Source organism: Stegostoma tigrinum, chromosome 25 (genome assembly GCF_030684315.1).
Source record: "Stegostoma tigrinum isolate sSteTig4 chromosome 25, sSteTig4.hap1, whole genome shotgun sequence".
Classification (NCBI taxonomy): Eukaryota; Metazoa; Chordata; class Chondrichthyes; order Orectolobiformes; family Stegostomatidae; genus Stegostoma; species Stegostoma tigrinum.
Window position 1 is genome coordinate 26,466,533 of NC_081378.1, and position 19,914 is coordinate 26,486,446.

At 41.1% G+C, this 19,914-nt stretch overlaps 1 protein-coding gene across 3 annotated transcripts in view; it reads left to right on the forward strand.

Annotated features, from left to right (window-relative positions):
• Nucleotides 1-19,914, forward strand: part of LOC125463329 (protocadherin Fat 4-like) — a 110,586-nt gene that overhangs the window by 51,051 nt on the left and 39,621 nt on the right. For all 3 annotated transcript variants that reach the window (XR_009447241.1, XM_059654792.1, XM_059654793.1), the window contains exons 34-41: nucleotides 1,915-2,003; nucleotides 10,190-10,312; nucleotides 14,272-14,387; nucleotides 14,598-14,743; nucleotides 15,352-15,537; nucleotides 16,263-16,351; nucleotides 16,664-16,786; nucleotides 18,778-18,893. Coding sequence is in view for 2 of the 3 variants with exons in the window: in XM_059654792.1 (XP_059510775.1) it covers nucleotides 1,915-2,003; nucleotides 10,190-10,312; nucleotides 14,272-14,387; nucleotides 14,598-14,743; nucleotides 15,352-15,537; nucleotides 16,263-16,351; nucleotides 16,664-16,786; nucleotides 18,778-18,893 (988 nt within the window). In the remaining variant the exon portion in view is untranslated. The remainder of the gene's footprint in view (nucleotides 1-1,914; nucleotides 2,004-10,189; nucleotides 10,313-14,271; nucleotides 14,388-14,597; nucleotides 14,744-15,351; nucleotides 15,538-16,262; nucleotides 16,352-16,663; nucleotides 16,787-18,777; nucleotides 18,894-19,914) is intronic.

Consider the following 19,914-nt stretch of genomic DNA (forward strand, 5'->3'; position numbering starts at 1 on the left):
AAGGCAGAACCTGAATATGTTTGGAAACTCATTACCATTCTCTTTTCTTTCATGTAACAATATCTTTTGTTGATTAATGACCCTTGACTTTCACCCCCCACAACACAGACATTCCCTTTTGTTCTTTCTGCACCTCTCCCTCCCACACGCATCCCACAAACTGGCTTCAAAACTGTTGTGATTCTATCCAACAGCTGTTCTGATGAAAGGTCATGGATAAAAAATCCTAATACTGCTTCTTTCCGCAGATGCCTGATCTGCTTAGCGCCAGCATTTTTTTTTTGCATTTAGGGAAGAAAGCATCTGGCTTAACCATTACACTATTAGGTACATATTGATCAAAATAATCCAACCCCTGGAACTAAAATACAGGTCGGAGGATCTTTGAAAGCAGAGGCCTGGTGTTTAAGGTGACGTTTTGACTCATTAAGATGACACAACAAAGAAAAAAATTTGCCTCTGAAATTATTATCCACGGAGCACCGAATCCTATCTACAATTAAAATGCACACAACCGATATTATTTGAGATGAATGTAAGCACTGTTTCTAATATTAACATTGAGACAAATTACTTTTGTACACTATTTTACCAGATATTAATGCATTCACAGCATGAACAGTTATATGAATAATTTTCTTTTTATTAACTGCTGATGTCAGTCTTACAGTGATAACCTACATTTCAGAAACTATATTATTTCTTTATTATTGCAAATAATTGAAAGAAGTGAAAAGAAAATCGTCATGGAATCCCTACAGCTTGGAGACAGGCCCTTCAACCCAACAGTCCATACAAAACCTTAGACCTCCCACCCTGACCCATCCCCTTGTAACCCACCTGATCTACACATCCCTAAACACTACGGGCAATTTAACATGGCAAATCCACCTAGCCTGCACATATTTGGACTGTGGGAGGAAACCAGAGCACCTGGAGGAAACCCATGCAACACGGGGAGAATATGCAAACTCCACACAGACAGTCGCCCGGGGCTGGAATCGAACCTGGGTTCTCGGCGCTGTGAGGCAGCAGTGCTAACCACTGAGCCACCATGCCGCCATAGTTGTTATACAGCCACTACTTGATTCAATGGAATTCCCAGGGGTCAAGGAGAAATAACAATGGATGTTGTTGCTTGATGAATGCTGGATCAAACATTCTCTACCGACACTGTCTAAAGATGTGCAGGTCAGGTGGATTGGCCATGCTAAATTGTCCCATGGTGTCCAGGAATGTGTGGCCTACGTGGTTTAGCCATGGTAAATGTGAGGTTATGGGGATAGGGAAGGGGTCTGGGTCTGGGTCTGGGCAGGACGCTATTCAGAGAATTGCTTCAGATTCAATGGGCCAAATAACCTTTCTATGCACTGTAGAGATTCTATGGATTAGTTATGTCTCAGACTCGGATTATATTGAGCTCTTCTGGCATAATCAGTGTCCAGAATTGCAAACATTAATTGAAACTATATCCAGTTCACAGAGTTGAAGCATTTGAAATTCTGTATGCAATCCAAGCTGAGAGGCCTCAGACCAGACCCAGAAATGTTCACCAAGACTGTCTGGTTAAATTGGCAAATACACAGCTCTAGAGTTTTGCCCACTCAGTTTTCAAGGGAGCAGGTAATAATCAAAAGGGCATTTGTTCAGAACCCTGCTAATGGTATCACTGTTCCAATGTACAATACTCCTTCATGAAGAAGTATACCAGAATGACACTGGGGGGTGTAATAGCTGAAATTCTTGAACGAGATCAGATGTGGACCAAAAAACAAATTCCTCTTCTGTCACCATTAAAATAGCAAGCAAATTGACATTGCATCCAAAATTATACTATCGAATTGTGAACATATGTCAAATGCAGAAACATCAAGAGTGAGCAGAATGCCAATCTTGTTTGTTCTTCAATTGCAGCATCAGTAGATATCAATGAGACTCATGATGTCCTAACAGCCATCTACCAGGTTTCTGCAACAGATCCAGATTTTGAGGACTCTTTAACAGTAAGGTTTTCCTTCTGTGATACTTGCTACAGTATTAAATTAATTGCTATGTACTTGAAAATAATGATCTTTAGGAATTGGTGGTAATTGTGTCAATTAATGAAGACTGTTCAGGATCACAACATGAAGGGAACCAAACTTATGTCACTGACTTGATTTCAGCACCTTCTTTGTGGAATAGCAATGCTCCCAGTAAGATAACCAACCATAGATGTCAGAAAGGATTCTGATCCAGGGGGACATAGAAAAGGAATAAGATGTTCTACACTTCAAGCCTGCAATGCCTTTTAATACAAGACAAGTGAGGAAATCCAAGAAAAGTAAAAAGCAAAAATGGAAGGCAGAGAAATGACAGTGAGCAATTACCAGGGCCTTTGGACACAAGAAGTGTAAAAATGTCAAGAAGATTAGTCTAAAAAGTACAATGTCTGACTTCATGGAGCATTCTCAATAAGGTAGATAAATTAATGGTATCCACAGTTGTAACCAGGTGTAGTATGATTTTGAAAATGGAGAAATGCAATTGGGGAAACCAAAGCTGGGAACTTACCATCCAATGAGATTCAAACTCCAGGAAGGACAGGCAAAAAGGACAAGGTGAGGTGGCATGGCTGGTAAAAATATAATCAGTGCAACAATGAGAAAGGGTTTAGGCTGAGGAAACTATCAGCCTTGTAGGAGTGTGTATGAGATGTCTTTGTAGATCAGTATGTTGTGAAACAAATCAAGATACATGCTATCCTAGATTTTAAAAAAAGCGTGAAGCTGGATGAACACAACAGGCCAAGCAGCATCTCAGGAGCACAAAAGCTGATGTTTCAGGCCTAGACCTCTCTCTGATGAAGGGTCTAGGCCCGAAACATCAGCTTTTGTGCTCCTGAGATGCAGCTTGGCCTGCTGTGTTCATCCAGCTTCACACTTTGTTATCTTGGATTCTCCGGCATCTGCAGCTCCAATTATCTCTGATTACATGCTATCCGAGGTTTGATCTTGAGCAATGAGAAGAGTCTATTAAATGATCCAATTGTGAAAGAGCTTCTGCGGAAAAAGTGACCCTAACACATGAGAATTCTTCTTTGGGATGGAAAGTGAAATAGTTCAATACAAAATTAGGGCCCAAAATCTTAAAAAAAAAGGACACGATAAAGGTATGAATAGTGAGTTGGAGATAGTAGGAACTGCAGCTGCTGGAGAATCTGAGATAACAAGGTGTAGAGATGGATGAACACAGCTGGCCAAGCAGCATCAGCGGAGCAGGAAAGCTGACGTTTCGGGTCTGGACCCTTCTTCAGTCCCTGTTTCTGAAGAAGTGTCCAGACCCAAAGCATTTCATTAGGCAAGTGGGCAAATGCATGCCAGATGCAGTTTAACATGAATAAGTGTAAGATTGTCCACTTCGGTAAGAAAAACAGAGTGGGCAGAGTATAATTTAAATGGTTATAGATTGGAAAATGTTGATGTATAAAGGATCTTGGATGTTACACAGGTCATTGTAAGCTATTGTTAAGATGGAAAATGTTACATTGGCCTCCATTACAAAAGACTTTGAGTACAGGAATAAGAAAATCTTACTGCAGCTGTGCAGAACCTTGAAGAGACCACATTTGGAATAGTGTGAGCGATTTTGGTCTCCTTACCCAAGATATAATAGAGAGATTGCAGCAGAGGTTCACCAGTCTGATTCATGGGATTGGACGTTTATCGCAAAATAAGGCATGAGTTGACTGGTTCTGTATTCACTGGAGTTTGGAAAAAATGAGGTGATCTCACTGAAACGTCTAAATCTCTGTCGGAGCTGGGCAGACCACATATAGAGTTGATGTTTCCTCTGGCCAAGGCATTTAGCAGATGGGAGGATTTTCTCAAGATTTGCAGTAGATGAAAGGGTATACAAACTAATGACAGAAATTAAGGTAAATTCAAGGTCGTATGTACTTTAAAGTAGTTTGGGGGGTGTGTGGCAAGGGCTAGTGGTCAAGGGGGTAGAAGGGCTCTGGGGAGGTAATTAAAGCTTCCAGAATAAAGACTCAAACATAAAACATGGGAAGAGTCAGGAATCTAACTTCAGGCACAGCAGATAAGGGGTCAACTATAACAGGGGTGGGGGTTTGTGGTAAATCCACAATATGAAACAAAGTAAATGAGTTTGTAGTACAGATTGAAACTGGTGGGTATCATGTTGTAGGCATGGCAGAGATGTGGATGCAAGGGAGTCAAGGCTGGGAACTAAATATCCAAGGAAATGGTCCTATCTAAGGACAGACAGATGAGCAGAGGGGACAGTTGTCTTGTTAGTAAGAAATATAATTGAACTGATAGCAAGAAATGATTATAGGATTGGAGGCATAGAATCTGTGTGGGGAAAGTTGATGAATAGCAAAGGAAGAAAAGACCCAGACAGGAGTTACATATTGGTCTTCTAGCAGCAGTCGGCATGTAGGGAAGAAAATAAAAGGCACTAAAAAATAATCGTAGGGAACTTCAATTTGCAGCTGGACTTGGAAAATCAGGTTAATGGCTATTTGTGAATTTTCTACAAATTTTTTTTGGACTAACTTGTGGTGGAGCCCACTTAGGGGACAGGCAATTCTGGATTTGGTGATGTGTAATGAGGCAGACTTGATTAGGGAGCTTATAACAAAGGAATCTATAGGGAGCAGTGACCATAATGTGAGAGTATTGGCTGCAGTTTGAGAGAAAAGCTAGAATCAGATGTGAACAGTGTTACAACTGGGTAAAAAGCAATTACAAAGACATGAGAGGGAAACTAGCTAGAGTTGATTGGAAGTGGAAGAATGTGGAACGGAAATGGCAGGAGTTTCTGGGGGTCATTTGGGAGGCACAGCAGAAATTCATTAAAGGAAGTTGAAACACACTGTGCAAAGGGGAGGAAGATATAGCCATCGCTGACAATGGAAGCCAGGGACAGTATAAAAGCAAAAGAAAAAGCATACAATGTGGAGAAGAGGAGTGGAAGCACAGGAGTGGAAAGCCTTTAAAAACCAGCAGAGAAGACTCAACAAAAAGTAATATGGGAGAGATGACAAAATATGAGACTACCCTAGCTAGTAATATAAAAGAAGATAGCCAGACTCTTTATTTTGATATCTCAAAAAGTAAGAGGAAGGAAAGAGTGGACATTGGACCACTGGAAAATAACTAAGGAAGAAGTAATAGGGAAAAATAAAAAGCAGAGGAAATTAACAGGTACGCTGTATAGATCTTCATAGTGAGAAACATTGGTAGTAGACCAGAAATTCAGCAGAGTCACGGGGCAGAAGTGAGTGTAGTAGCCACCACTTAGGAGAAAGTGCCATGTAAGCTAAAAAGTCTGAGAGTGGATAACTCACCCAGTCTAGATGGAGTACACCTCAGAGTTCTGAATGACCTAGCTGAGGAGATTGTGCAGGTATTGGTGGTGATCTTTCAGGAATTATTAAAGTCAAGGAGGGTCCTTGATAGGATTTTAGAGCCCATTACTAAGCATGAGATTGTAGAGTACTTAGAAGTGCATAGTAAAATAGGACAGAGTCAGCATGGCTTTGTCAAGTTTAGGGCTGACAAATCTGTTAGACTTCTTTGAGGAGATGATGAGCAAGTTAGATGAAGCAGAGCTAATGGAAGTGATCTATTTGGATTTTCAAAAGGCCTTTGACAAGGTGCTGCAGAGGAAGCTACTAAATAAGGTAAGAGCTCATGATATCAGGGCAAGGTTACTGGCATGGATAAAGAATTGACAGACTGGCAAAAGGCAGAGAGTGGGAATAAATTATTCTTTTTCAAGATGGCAATTAGTGACAAGTGCAGTTCTGCAAGAGTCGGTGTTAGAACAGCAAATATTCACACTATATATTAATGATCTGGACAAAGGAACTGAGGGCATTGTTGCTACGTTTGCAGATGACACAAACACAAGTGGAGGGACAGGTAGTTGCTGAGATGGGAGACTGCAGTAGGATTCGGACAGGCTAGGAGAATAAGCAAATAAGTTGCAGGTTGAATACGATGTGGGAAAGTGTGAGGTTACATTTTGGTAGTAAGAATAGAAGTGTAGACTATTGTCTAAATGGAGAAAGGCTTCAGAAATCTGAAGCACAAAGGGACATAGGAGTGCCAATTCAGGATTCCCTTAACGTTAACATGCAGGTCCAACTGGCTGTTGGGAAATCAAATGCAATGTTGCCATTCAGTCCAAGGCATCTAGTTATACAAGAGCAGGGACATACTGTTGAGGTTGTAGAAGGCTCTAGTCAGTCCACATTTGGAACATTGTGAGCAGTTTTGGGCCACATGCCTGAGGAAGGATGTGCTAGTGTTGGTTGGCATCCAGAGGAGGGTTACAAGAATGATCACAGGGATAAAGAACTTCTCATTATCAGGAGATTCAAGTTTGTGGTTGATAGAATGCAAAAGGATGTGAAGGGCAATCCAAATGAAACTTACAGAATTGCTATGACACAGGGGTGAATCCCCCTCTGATAACTAAAACTGAGACACCCAGAGAGGCTCACCTCACCTTATAATCTGTTAAAAGTGTGAAGAGTGGTATAACCTGCCTCTCGCTCCAGAATCTGTTATAAAGGAGTGGTTAGATATAGTAAAATACTTTCACTCACTTAATAACCAACAAGTAACAATTAATTTATCTAACTCTAACAGTGAACAAATGATCAAAACTACTAATAAACTGAACAACTCCTCCTTAACTTCTAATGAATCCTGAATAAAACAAAATTCTAATGCTATGATGTTCCAATAAATGCAAGTCTGACTTTTATAAATAATAATAGTAAAGTAAATTAAAACTTATTATCTTAACATTCCATCCAGGCCTCTACACCCTATCAAATTTGTGTGTCAGGAACGCTTCTGTCCCTTGAATTCTTACATCACGAATACTAGCTAAGAGTACTGCTTTACCTTTAGTTAGATGATGGTTACTCTGAGAGTTTAGAGAATTCTGTGAAAGCCAGTGGTTTTCTCTTTAGAGGTGCCAGTGTTAGCTCTAACAGATGGACATTGCTCTCACAAAGATTTGCAAATGCCCTCTTCTTTTATACCCTTGATGCCCTATTAATTTCTTATAATAGGTTTGGTCCTCGGTTGTGAAAATCATCAGATTTAAATTTAATTGGTTTTAGTCTCTAAGTGCCTGGTGTGAATTAATTGGCTGATTTTCAAACTGGCTGCCTTAATAACAAAACAAATTACTGCCTGGGTTGTTAACTACACAGCCTTTTGATACATTGTTTCAATTTCAGGAGCTCTCTGCGTACCTGCACATTTTAAAAATCTCCAAACCTAGAATTAACACCATCTTTTAAAGGGACCATGCATTCTTGCCTCCCTCACCCCATTTTACAAACATCAAATACTCTACCTATCTTCACAACAAAATACTGAGAAGCTTTTATAAAAGTGGACGTTGAGATGATGTTTCCAGTTAAAGGAAAGACTAGGACCCACGAGCACAGCCTCAGGTTGAAGGGATGATCCTTTAGAACTGAGATGAGGAGAAATATTTTCAGCCAGAGAGTGGTGAATTTCGCAAGATCATAGAATCTGTGGAACTCGTTGCAAATCAGCGTATTTAAGGCTGAGACGAGCAAGCTCTTGATGAGTCATGGATCAAAGGTTATGGGAAGAAGGTAGGAGAATGGGGTTAACAAACATATGAGCCATGTTCAAATGACAAAGCAGACTTCATGGGTTGAATGGTCTAATTTTCCTCCATTGTCTAATGGTCTGAGAGGAGGATATTTCATTACTCGTTGGTAAACCTGTGGGTTTCTCTATGACACGAGGCTGAGGAGGCCAACTTACTGAACAAGTCTAGGAAATAAGTAAATAGGTCTCTAGAAGTTAAAGTTGTCAGGATAAATGGGGAGAGATAGGTCAGTGGCATTGAGAGAGAGGATAAACTTTCATCATGTTGTATGGCGGAAACGGCTTAATGGATTGAATGGTCTTCTCCCGCTCCTATTGTCTTTAAATAATGACTGGAAAAATGGTAAGGAAAACCAAGACAGCTATGGACTAGTGAGCCTTATGCATGTGGTGGGTAAGTTGTTGGAGGGGATTTACATGCATTCCGAAAGGCAAGGACTGATCTGGGATAATCAACATGACTTTGCACATGGGAAATTGTGTCTCACTAATTTGTTTGAGTTTTTTTGAAGAGGTGACAAAGAAGATTGATGAAGGCAGAGCAGTAGACAATGTCCCCATGGACTTCAGCAAAGTACTCAAAAAGGTTCCACGTGGTAGACTGCTTAGCAAGTTTAGATCACATGGAATCCAGGGGACCTGGCCAATGGGATACAAAGTTGGCTAGAAGGTAGGAGACAGAGGGTGGTGATAGAGGGTAGTTTTTCAGACTAGACCCCGACGACCAGCATTATGCCACAAGGACACTGATGCTGGATCTGCTGCATTTCATCATTTATATAAAGGATTTGAATGTGACCATCGGAGGTACGGTTAGTAAGTTTGCAAATGACATCAAAATTGGTGGTGTAGTCCACAATGAAGAAGGTTAATTCAGAGTACAAGAGGATGTTGATCAGATGGGCCAATGGGTTGTTTGGGGGGTGGGAGGGTGCAGGTTGAGTTTAATTTAGATAAATGAGAAGTGTTGCACTTTGGAAGGCAAACTGGGCAGATCTTATACAGTTAGTGATAGGGCCCTGGGGAGTGTTGCTGAACAAAGAGACCTAGGGGTATAGGTGCATAGTTCTTTGAAAGTAGAGTCATAGGTAGGCAGGATGGTGAAGGTGGTGTTTGGCATACTTGGTCAGTGCCTTCATTGGTCAGTGCATTGAATATAGGAATTGGGACATTGTGTTGTGACTGTACAAGACATTGGTACGTGCATTTTTATAGTACTGTGTTCAATTCTGGTTTCCCTTCTATAAGAAAGATTTTGTTAAACTTGAAAGGATTCAGAAAAGGCTTACAAGGATGTTCCCAGGTTTGGAGGATTTGAGATATATAAACAGGCTGAATAGACTGGGTTTTTTTATCCCTAGAGCATCAGAGGCTGAGGGGTGAACTTATAGAGATTTATGAAATGATGAGGGGCATGGATTGGATGAACAGCCAAAGTCTTTTTCCCAGAGTAGGGGAATCCAAAATTCTAGGGCCTAGGTTTAAAAGTGAAGGATTCAATAGGGATCTGAGGGGCAATTTTTTCACTCGGAATGTGGTACATGTGTGAAACGAGTTGCTAGGGGAGCTGGTGGAGTTGTGTATAATTATAACTTTTAAGGCATCTGTATATGTATATGGATAGGGAGGTTTTAAAGGGGATATGGTCCAAATCTTGGCAAATCAGACCAGATCAGTTTAGGATATCTGGCTGGTGTGGACCAAAGGGTTTGTTTCCATGCTGTATAATCTGCGACTCTAAGTGACCAATTAAGGACTGCTTACCATGACCACTGGTGTTTTGAACAGTGGCAGCCAGGTCTTCTGCCATGCGCTCAGACCTCCTGGTGAAACATGGTTCCATGTCTGTGAGATCGGTTGGGAGGACCCAGGTATTCAGACAAGATGTGGCCCTCTGGTAACGAAGGCTAACTCAGTGGCAACACCTACCTTGTCCTCAGTAAACCCAACTCATCCGTCTGACTTCCACCAACTCCCCAGAGCCCTCTGATGAGAGTGGCCTATTTCCATGGGGTCCTTACCTTCCAGGTGCAGCTCCAGCCATGACCACCACCCTAAATGGAGCTACTGTGACTGTTGATCTGCTGGTCATCCAATTCGTCAGCAGCTCCTGTGGGTTGGGTGCCTGTCTTTTAAAGGGACTGTGTCCTGATTGGAACTAATTAATGACCTAAATGAGCCGAGGGTCCCACAAATGGCCAAGGGTCGGGATGCCCCTGGCTGTCAAGCTCATTGTCAAGGTTACTGCCACATTGGTCACATTATTCAATGTGCATTCTCATTAGATAGGAGCAGGATCAGGCTTCACTGGACATGTTAATACTTACATTTCCACTCCCACACGAAGAGCGACTGTTCGGGAGAGTCTCACGTGACTGCTGTCACCCAAAAAAAAGTTGCTGCCTTCAGTTGGGAACAGGAGAAAATGTGGTTGTGAGAAGTGAATGCATCCAATAACATCAGTATCCTTTTGAAATTTGCATGAAAGAAAATAATTCTCTCCTTCTGTTTCTTTTCAGTTTGATATTAAATCCCTGACATCAGGCCCAGTTACAGGAGGAAATCTTTTCATTATTAATTCAGCAACTGGAATTGTCTACCGAAATTCTTCAACATCACTGGATTATGAATCTGGATATCACGTAAATTCCCTTAACAATTAAAGTGACAATGTTTGCTGACCACAATGACATCCTAAACTAATCCCAACTCCCGCACATGGCCTGTGTCCCTCTATTCTCTACCTATTCATGTGTCTATCTAAATGCTTCTTAAATTTGGTAACGTATCTGCTTCTCCCACTTCTCCTGGCATCACGTTATAGGCACCTACCACCATCTGTGTAAAAAAAGAAAATTTTCCTCACACATGTCCTTTCAATTTTCTATGACTTATGGCCCCTGGTATGTGACATGTCGACTCTGGGAAAAAGACTCTGACTATCCACTGTATTCACGCCTCTCAATTTTATATACTTTCAGGTTGCCACTCAGCCTCCAATGTTCTAGAGAAATCAATCCAGGTTTGTCCAACCTCACCCTGTATTTAATACACTCCAATCCAAGCAATGTCCTGGTAAATGTCTTGTGCACCCTCTCCAATGCATCCACTTTCTTCCCATGTTGTGGGGAGAGAACTACAACAGAACTCCAACTCTGGCCCAATTTATAAAACTGCAACATGACTGGCCTGCTTTTATATCCAATGCTCAGACCAGTAAAAACAAGCATTCTGGATGCCTTCTTTACCACCTTATCCACTTCTTATCCCTTTTAGGGAGCTATGGACATACATCCCAAAATACCCCTACATATTAATGCTTTTAATGGCCCTGCCATTAACTGTGTACTTGCCTGTTGCGCTTGACCTCCCAAAATGCATTATCTCACACTTGTCCAGATTTACCTCCCATCTGCCAATTCTCTGCCCAATGTCCAACTATCTATATCTTGCTGTATCTTTTGATAACTTTCCTCATTATCCACAATTCCATCCATTTTTGTATCAACTGCAAACTTATAATTAGGCCATCAAGCTTTTCATCCAAATCACTTATGTATAGTGCAAACTGCAGAGGTCTGAGCATTGATCATTGCAGAACACCACACTTCACAGACCATCAATCAGACAAACACTCCTCCACATCTCTGATCAACCCATAGTGTGGAGCTGGAGGAACACAGCAGGCCAGGCAGCATCAGAGGAGCAGGAAAGCTGATGTTTCAGATCAGGACCCTTCTCCAGAATTGAGCTGCCTGGCCTGCTGTGTTCCTACAGCTCCAAACAGTGTTATCTCTGACTCCAGCATCAGCAGTTCTTACTATCTCTGATCAATCCAATTTTGTATCCAACTTGCCAACTCACCATGAATCCCATGTGACTTAATCTTCTGGACCAGCCTTCCAAGAATCTTATCAAATGCTTTAGTAAAATCCATGTCAACAACATCCACTGCCCTACGCTCAATCATCTTTGTCACTTCCTCAAAAAACTCAATCAAGTTTGTGAGACAAGACCTCCCCTGCTTAAAGCTATGCTGACTATTCCGAATAAGTCCATTCTTCTCCAGATGTGAGAAAATCCTGTTCCTAAAAATCTTCTCCAATGATTTCCTTAGCATTGTTGTAAGGCTCACCTGCCTATAATTCCCTGGGTTATCTCTGTTGCCCTTCTTAAACAAAGGAACAATATTGCCTGTTCTCCCATCTCTGGGATCTTCTAGGTACTGAAAAAGGATACAAAGATTTCTGTCAAAGTCCCAGCAATCCCTTCCCTTGCCTCCTCAGCAACCTGAGATAGATTCCATCTGGCCTTGGTGACTACTTATCTATCTTAATGTTTTTGAAGACTCCCAATGCCATCTCATTCTTATTATTAACATGCCCTTGAAAGATCAATATCCCCCTCTCTAATCAACCATCATCCATGTCCTTATGCTTGTTGAATACTGATGCAAATTACTCCTTAAGGACCTCACCTACTTCTTTAGCTTCATGCATAAATTTACTTCTTTGTCCTTGTGTGAACCTACCCTTTCCCTAGTTATCCTTTTGCTCCTTATGTATGTATAAAATGCCTTATTCTCCTTAAATCCTACATGCCAAGGGTATTCCATGGCTGCTCCTATCACCACTAATTCCTCATTTGAGTTCTTTCCTGTTTTCTTTATATTCCTCAAGGGAATTGATTGATTTCAGTATTTTTTTTATAGCTATTTGTTCATGGGATATGGCTAGACTGGCATTTATAACCATCTTCAGCTGCCTTTTGGGCAACTAAGATCAACCACATTTGCTGCAGCTAGGCCAATTATTTTCCCTAAGGGACATTTGGATAAATTGCTTCAATGACATTGCTTACCTCAATGCAAAATGAACAACTGCTGAGTTATTTCATGAAGAGTAAATGGAACGATTCAGAATGGATTTGTTGAAATTTTCATATGTAGACACACTGCAGCAACAAATGAACTGAGTATGTTGCTCTCCCTTCTCAATCTATTGCTTCATTTATGCTAGAAATCAGGAATTCTGCGAACGTTGAAGGCAAGAGTGAACAGACACTGAATTAGTGAGAAACTAGAGCTTTGAGAAAAGCATTGATGGAATGATTGTTTCGGAAAATATTAGAGCAAGTACAATACTATCATGAGGTAATGGCCTGGATACTTCAGTTGTAAAAAAGCAGCACTTGTTATTCATCATTTTTAGAACTGTCCATCGACTTTTACACATTTACAAAAAAAACTAAAGAACGGCAGATACTGGAAATCAGAAATTGCTGGAAAAACTCAGCAGGTCTGGCAGTGTTCCGAAGAAGGGCCACTGGACCCAAAAATTTACCTCTACTTTTTGTCCACAGATGCTAGAGTTATTCCAGCAATTTCTGTTGGTTCTAAAATTCTAAACTTGTTTGTACCATTTACACTGAATGCTCCAGCCCTAACATTCTGGCAAGCTTAGTGGGTGATTAGTAGGTGATTAGTGAGTGAGCACCACAGCATAAAACCATGGATTTTGGTGTGGCATCTATCAGCCAGATATCAGTGTACCACAAAATGGAAGAGCAAAACAAATGTGACAACAATGTCAGGATTTCAACATTTAGTAACCCATTTTAGACCCTTCAAATTATCGTCAATAATTTACTCTATAAGAATGTTGAATGTTGATAGCCTCAGCATTATTTTGATACAAAATCCAGGCTATTAACTACTAGTCAGGTCTAACTGTCTGTAATAACATAAAAATCTACCACTGGGAAATACTGTTAAAAAGAAAGATTGGGTTAAGAGCCTGGTAGAGTGATGTTGGTGTTGTACCACTGCACAACATGACATTCAAGAATCCCAAAACACTGTTGTTTACACTGTATTGTTGGTCTACTTACATTTCCTCAATAAACTACCTGAAACTGTCTGTCAGTCCACTGAGGAGAAACATTGGCTGCCCATTGATTACAGCTGGCTGGCAAATAATGATGTAGGAGGAGTCAGGGGCAGGGTGTTGATAGCAGTTTGTTGCTATGCTAGAAGATATTTATGCACTATCCACCCTGATCCCATGAAAAGCTTAAAAACAAACAAAAAGACTCTTGGAGGTAGGTGTCCAACAGGTTTGCAGGAGTTTTGCTTATACCTTTCAAAGTCTGGAGAACTTGAATTGAGGTTTCCCACTTTTCCTAAAGTCACAATTGGGATCATCAACTGGATATGGGCACTGATTTGCAGAATTAAACATTCTTTGCCTAATTTGTCTGCCATTCAGTTTAACATGCATGCAGAAAGAAGTGTATTAGAACAAAAACAAGAAAAATAATTAGCTTTAGCACTCATTTCTTTAGCTATCTCCAGGTTTTTAATCTTCTCCTCCTAGCAAGTGATTCTCCAAAACATAACTGGCGTTTGAAGTTTTCTAAACAATATGAAGCAAACTTTGTCTCTTAGCATAGTGTGAATGTTGGGATAAACTCACAGTGTATTCCATTACATGGACGGTTAATATGAGGCCGACGCTTAAAAGTTGTCGAATTTGTTTGGTTGAAATTGAATTCAACAGGCAAGATTAGATTGTTCAGCAGCTGTTTTGCTGATCACACGTAGGTCTTCAAGTTGGAAATTACAGTGAAAGACAAAGGAACCCCAGCTCCACAAAAATCCTGTGAAGGAACTCTGACCATTAATATCATTGACGAGAATGATGAACTCCCTGTTGTGAGGTAAGGCCAATACTGAAAGGATTGAGTGCACCAGCTTCTTAGGAACAGAGTCTTTTATAGCTGAAATTATACCTTAAGTATTAGAATAAATCACTGGGACTGTCAAGTTATTCTTTGAAAATAAAAATGTTGATGAAACTCTGATCTAGCAAAACAATGTGTACTGTTAACCTCAATGACTGAATGTAAGAATCAATCCTTAATCTTCAGTTTCAGCCCTGAAAATCCAGTCAATGTCACAGATGATATTCTGATTGGAACAGTGGTACTGCAGATGAATGCCAGTGATAAGGATGCGGGTGACGTTGTGTCTTTTAAATTTGCTAGTCCTTCTGATGAGTTTTCCATTGATCCAGGTAAACATATAATAAACATGTACATGCACATAAGTATATTTAGTTAAATTGTAACAGTCAAACGATGGGGGGGCCAGGTGAGGAGTTGTTCCACCATTTTCCAGCCTGATTTCCTATGTGTACCCTCATTCATTTCCCCAAGGCTATCCCCATTCAATTACTTCGTCACCGTGGCTCTCCTCTTCCAGTTTTACCCTATCACTTGCAAGGATGAGACAGCATTTTTTTATCACCACCTCATTGTTGCTGCTGTTGTATGAGCAATCTTCACTGCTGACCATTGTTTTGTATGATGCTGTTAACAACATTGCTCACTGTGGGAAGCTTTGTTGCTACCTTCCTCCTTTATGGCTGGGATCTTTATGGCTCACTTGGCCTGGTGAGAGAGAGAAATAAAACACTTGCTGGTCTACCGAATCACAACTTCTGCCTTAAATAAGATGGTTTTTCCTTGCGATAATAACAAGTATAAGGTACACAGATATGATGGACATAGCTACAGAGACTATAAGGAGGGCTTAAACATTGGGCCTTAATCCTTGAGATCCTAAGCTGTTATCTCATAGGTCTGTATGCTGAAAATTGATATTTTCTTCTCTTGTCTTTAGTCACAGGGATCTTGACTACTAGGAAAGTATTAGATTATGATAGCAGCACTACCCTAAGATCCTACCCACTCCAAGTGTTTGCCATTGACAAGGGTTTCAACACTGTCACCGTGACACTGACTATATTACTACAACCTGTTAATGAACCTCCAGTGTGCACCTCTCCACAATTTGTGCAGGGAACAGGTGAGCAGAAAAATAACTTGTATAAATTTTTGGTTTTAAGGGGGAGAAGGACGTTGCCACCATTCCTCTTTCTTTAATTGCGTGTAAGGTCCTAGCTGCTTTGCAGTGATAGGGGAACAACCACTAGTAAATCTTTAGAAGAGGGTCTCATCTTAACAAGATCTGTTTTATTGTATGATAACAATAAAACATAAGTTTCACTATAATTATAGAGTCCCAACGACATGGAAGCAGACATTTTGGCCCATTGAATCCACACTGACCCTCAGAAAAGCATCCTACCATATCCCTGTAACCCGACATTTCCCATGACTAATCCACCCAACATGCATATCTCTGGACACAATGGGCTATTTACTGTGGCCAATCCACCTGACCTGCACAACCTTTTGGACTGTGGGAGGAAACAGGAGCGGCAGCAGGAAAACCACATGGAGTACAGACAGTTGCCTGAGAATGGAATCAAACCCCAACTGGCACTGTGAGGCAGCAGTCCTTACCACTGAGCCATGCAAAGCAAAGTCCTTGAAGGATCCCCATGATAAAGGTGACACAAGAATGCCAGCAAGATGAAATTCACTATGACAGTTCAGGCCAAAGGGAGGTGATGGTGATGAGAGGAATGAGATGATGACCACTTTGTGTCCTGTAAAAATAACAATTCCACATATAATTCCACAATGTTATATGCATTTAAGTTGTCAAACATTGTGGTTATTTTGCAGCCACAGTGGAAATTGATGAAAACTACTCAAATCTGAAATCCATCTACCAAGTTAATGCTACAGACCCTGATATAGACGATTCAATGACAGTAAGTTTTTCCTAATATCTGAATCTTATAAACAGATATCCACACAGGGCCATTTAGGAAATGTGGCTCATGTGCCTTCCAAAAATCATACCAAAAGTTTGCATCTAAAGCAGTAGTTTAAACAGTTTCAAACAGAACTTTGAGTTTTAAAGCTCATTGCTCAAACCTCAGGTGTGCGTGCGCTTATGTGTGTGTGTGCGTCACACACGTATAAAATAGACTGCATAACAACATCTGGACTAATGCAAGTAACATGATTTATTCTGAATAACTGCTAACGAGGTTTTTTTTTTGTTTTTGTTTTTCTATCAGTTTAGCATTGAGTCCCAGGAGTCTAGCCCTGTTACAGGAGGGTACTTATTCAGCATTGATCCTGATACCGGAATTGTGTTCAGAAACTCTACAACACTACTAGACTATGACAACACATATCATGTAAGGAAACATTAATGGAGAGGTGACGATAATTAATTGTTGTATTATTTACTGAATGAGAGCATTGAATCCTGAAATAAACCATGGATTCTTAATTTTTGCACATTAATCAAAACTAAACGGCAGTAATGAACAATCAGATTTATCATTTCAATCTCAGGACTATACATAACTAACTAGAACTGTTTACGTTAACATTGTTTCTTTAAAAAAAATTAAAACAACTGCACACTTCTGACAGAGGTCATAACCAGCCTTTGTTTTATAAATTATGAGTGGATGTAAAATGTCAGAGATGCTGGTGGAAGTTTTAAGGTGACACTGCTCCTCTGGCTGGAATGACAGGGGCAACCTCAACTGAATTTAGTCTAGAAGTCCCTTCTAGGTTTGACATTGACCACCCAATGCCTACCATTGTAATTTCTGTTCCTCTAATAAAGGATGTCCCTTTCCCAAGAGCTGTAAGGCAGAGGGTCATCAACTCTCTGGTCTCAACTGCAACACTGAGAGTGGTGGCAACAGCTGGAATGGCAGCAGGTCATATAGATCAGCCAAAGGAGACCCAGGGACCTGTTAAATGGAATTGGGGCATCAGTGGGAGTCAACATACAGGCCCCAGTGAGGGAGAAGGCATTGATAGTGAAGGCAGGGATGGTCTTCCCTGAGAACAGCCCTTGTCGCTGGAGGCATGGGTCCCTTGGTCGGGCACAGGCTGCCCATTCAGGAGCCTTGTTCCCTATCTGAGCCCTCAACAAGGTCCAGGGTATAGGTGGCAGCATCCCCAGGTGTCAATGCCTATCCAGTGCCCCCCATTATCACACCTGATTTTATGCTCCTCTCAATTTCCTCTCCACTCCAATGTTGGGTGAAGAACATAAATGTAATGTTAATATTTTGTTTGGGACGTCTGAAAGTCCAGGTAAACCACATTCACTGGCTCAACTAGATCAACTCTACCAGCTATATCCTCACTAAAAGTCCAATAGATTTGCCAGAGATAGTAGATTTCCTTTTCGGAAGTCCATGCTGACTGTGTCTAATCCCGTCACTATTTTCTAAGTGCTATGCTATTAAATCTTTTATAAGTGGGTCTGTACTTGATGGAGTTTAGAAGGATGAAGGAGTATCAGGTTAAAACTCCCAGAATACTGAGAGGCCTGGACAGAGTAGGCATGGATAAGAGGTTTCCATGAATAGGAGAGACTAGGATCCAAGGACACAACTTCAGAATGAAGCGATGACTCTTTAGAACTGAGATGAGGAAGAATTTCTTCAGCCAGAGGGTTATGTATCTGTAGAACTCATTGCTACAGAGGGCTGGGGAGGCTAAGTCATTTTGTGTATCAGCGACTGATAGGTTCTTGATTGAAAACCAGATCAAAGGTTACGGGGAGAAGGCAGGAGAGTGGGGTTGAGAAACATGTCAGCCCTGATCGAATAATCCAAATGGCCCAATTCGTCTCCTATATTTTGTGGCCTTATTATGGAATTTAGATTGTTCCCTACTGGTAGAGCAATAAAACTGTAAGGCCACACCACCACATATTTCATAATCCACTGAACAACAGAACAAGACAACTGTGCAGGGTCACAGTGCTGCTGTGTTTCACAAAGTGCAGAGAGACACGAGGCATAATTTAATATCATTCCCCATGGCAGGTCTGAAGGCAGCGTGGGCACCTAATCGGGCCAGACAGCAGCTGTTTTGTAGGCAGTCTCAGCAACTGTTTTGCCTCAAAAGCAAATGAGCAAGATGTTGGAACTGGAAACTACAAAGTGTTAAAAGCAGCGTAAAGCAATGATTTGTTGTCAAACAGCAATATCTTTTGCATCATCTGGCCTCAAATGCAACTAGATTTGACTGGTATCAGTTTAACAGCTGTAAATTTTAAAGACGTCTGATTGATAGAACAGATACATGGAATAAAGCCACAAAGCAGGTTGTTTAAACAAATGTATATTGCTTATTCTTTTACTATTGACTTGTGTAGCTTTTCACACTAAAGATTGTGGTTAATGATGAAGGAAGTCCAGCTCCACAGATGTCATGCAAAGGAGTTCTGACTATAACAGTTAATAATTTGGATGATGAGGCACCCATAATTACGTAAGTAAAACAAATGTAATCTTAATGTTAGATAATAAAATGTGAGGCTGGATGAACACAGCAGGCCAAGCAGCATCTCAGGAGCACAAAAGCTGACGTTTCGGGCCTAGACCCTTCATCAGAGAGGGGGATGGGGTGAGGGTTCTGGAATACATAGGGAGAGAGGGGGAGGCGGACCGAAGATGGAGAGAAAAGAAGATAGGTGGAGAGAGTATAAGTGGGGAGGTAGGGAGGGGATAGGTCAGTCCAGGGAAGACGGACAGGTCAAGGAGGTGGGATGAGGTTAGTAGGTAGGAGATGGAGGTGCGGCTTTGGGTGGGAGGAAGGGATGGGTGAGAGGAAGAACAGGTTAGGGAGGCAGAGACAGGTTGGACTGGTTTTGGGATGCAGTGGGTGGAGGGGATGAGCTGGGCTGGTTGTGTGGTGCAGTGGGGGGAGGGGACGAACTGGGCTGGTTTTGGGATGTGGTGGGGGAAGGGGAGATTTTGAAGCTGGTGAAGTCCACATTGATACCATTGGGCTGCAGGGTTCCCAAGCGGAATATGAGTTGCTGTTCCTGCGACCTTCGGGTGGCATCATTGTGGCACTGCAGGAGGCCCATGATGGACATGTCATCTAAAGAATGGGAGGGGGAGTGATCACTGATGTAATCTTAATGTTGCTTACTTACCAGTTGAAAGAAATGACTACACCAGCCATAATGCTACACATAAATGTACAGAATATGATCTGTTAATTGAATGTTATGGTGTCAATAAGAACTATCATCACAGTAACAAGTACGGAACATGAAAGAGGGGAATTTTCTACAGAAAAGCTAAATTGAATTATTTGATGAAGCTTTGAAATGTTAACACTGGAAATTGTATGAGATTGAAGATTCAGTTGTGCAGAGGATAGCCTTCAACTGATCAACTGTATATTATTGTATATCATAGAAAGTTTACAATCCATAAAGCGACCTTGTGGTCCATCATGTCCGTGCCTGTCACTAAGAACATATGCAGTCTAATCCTGCATT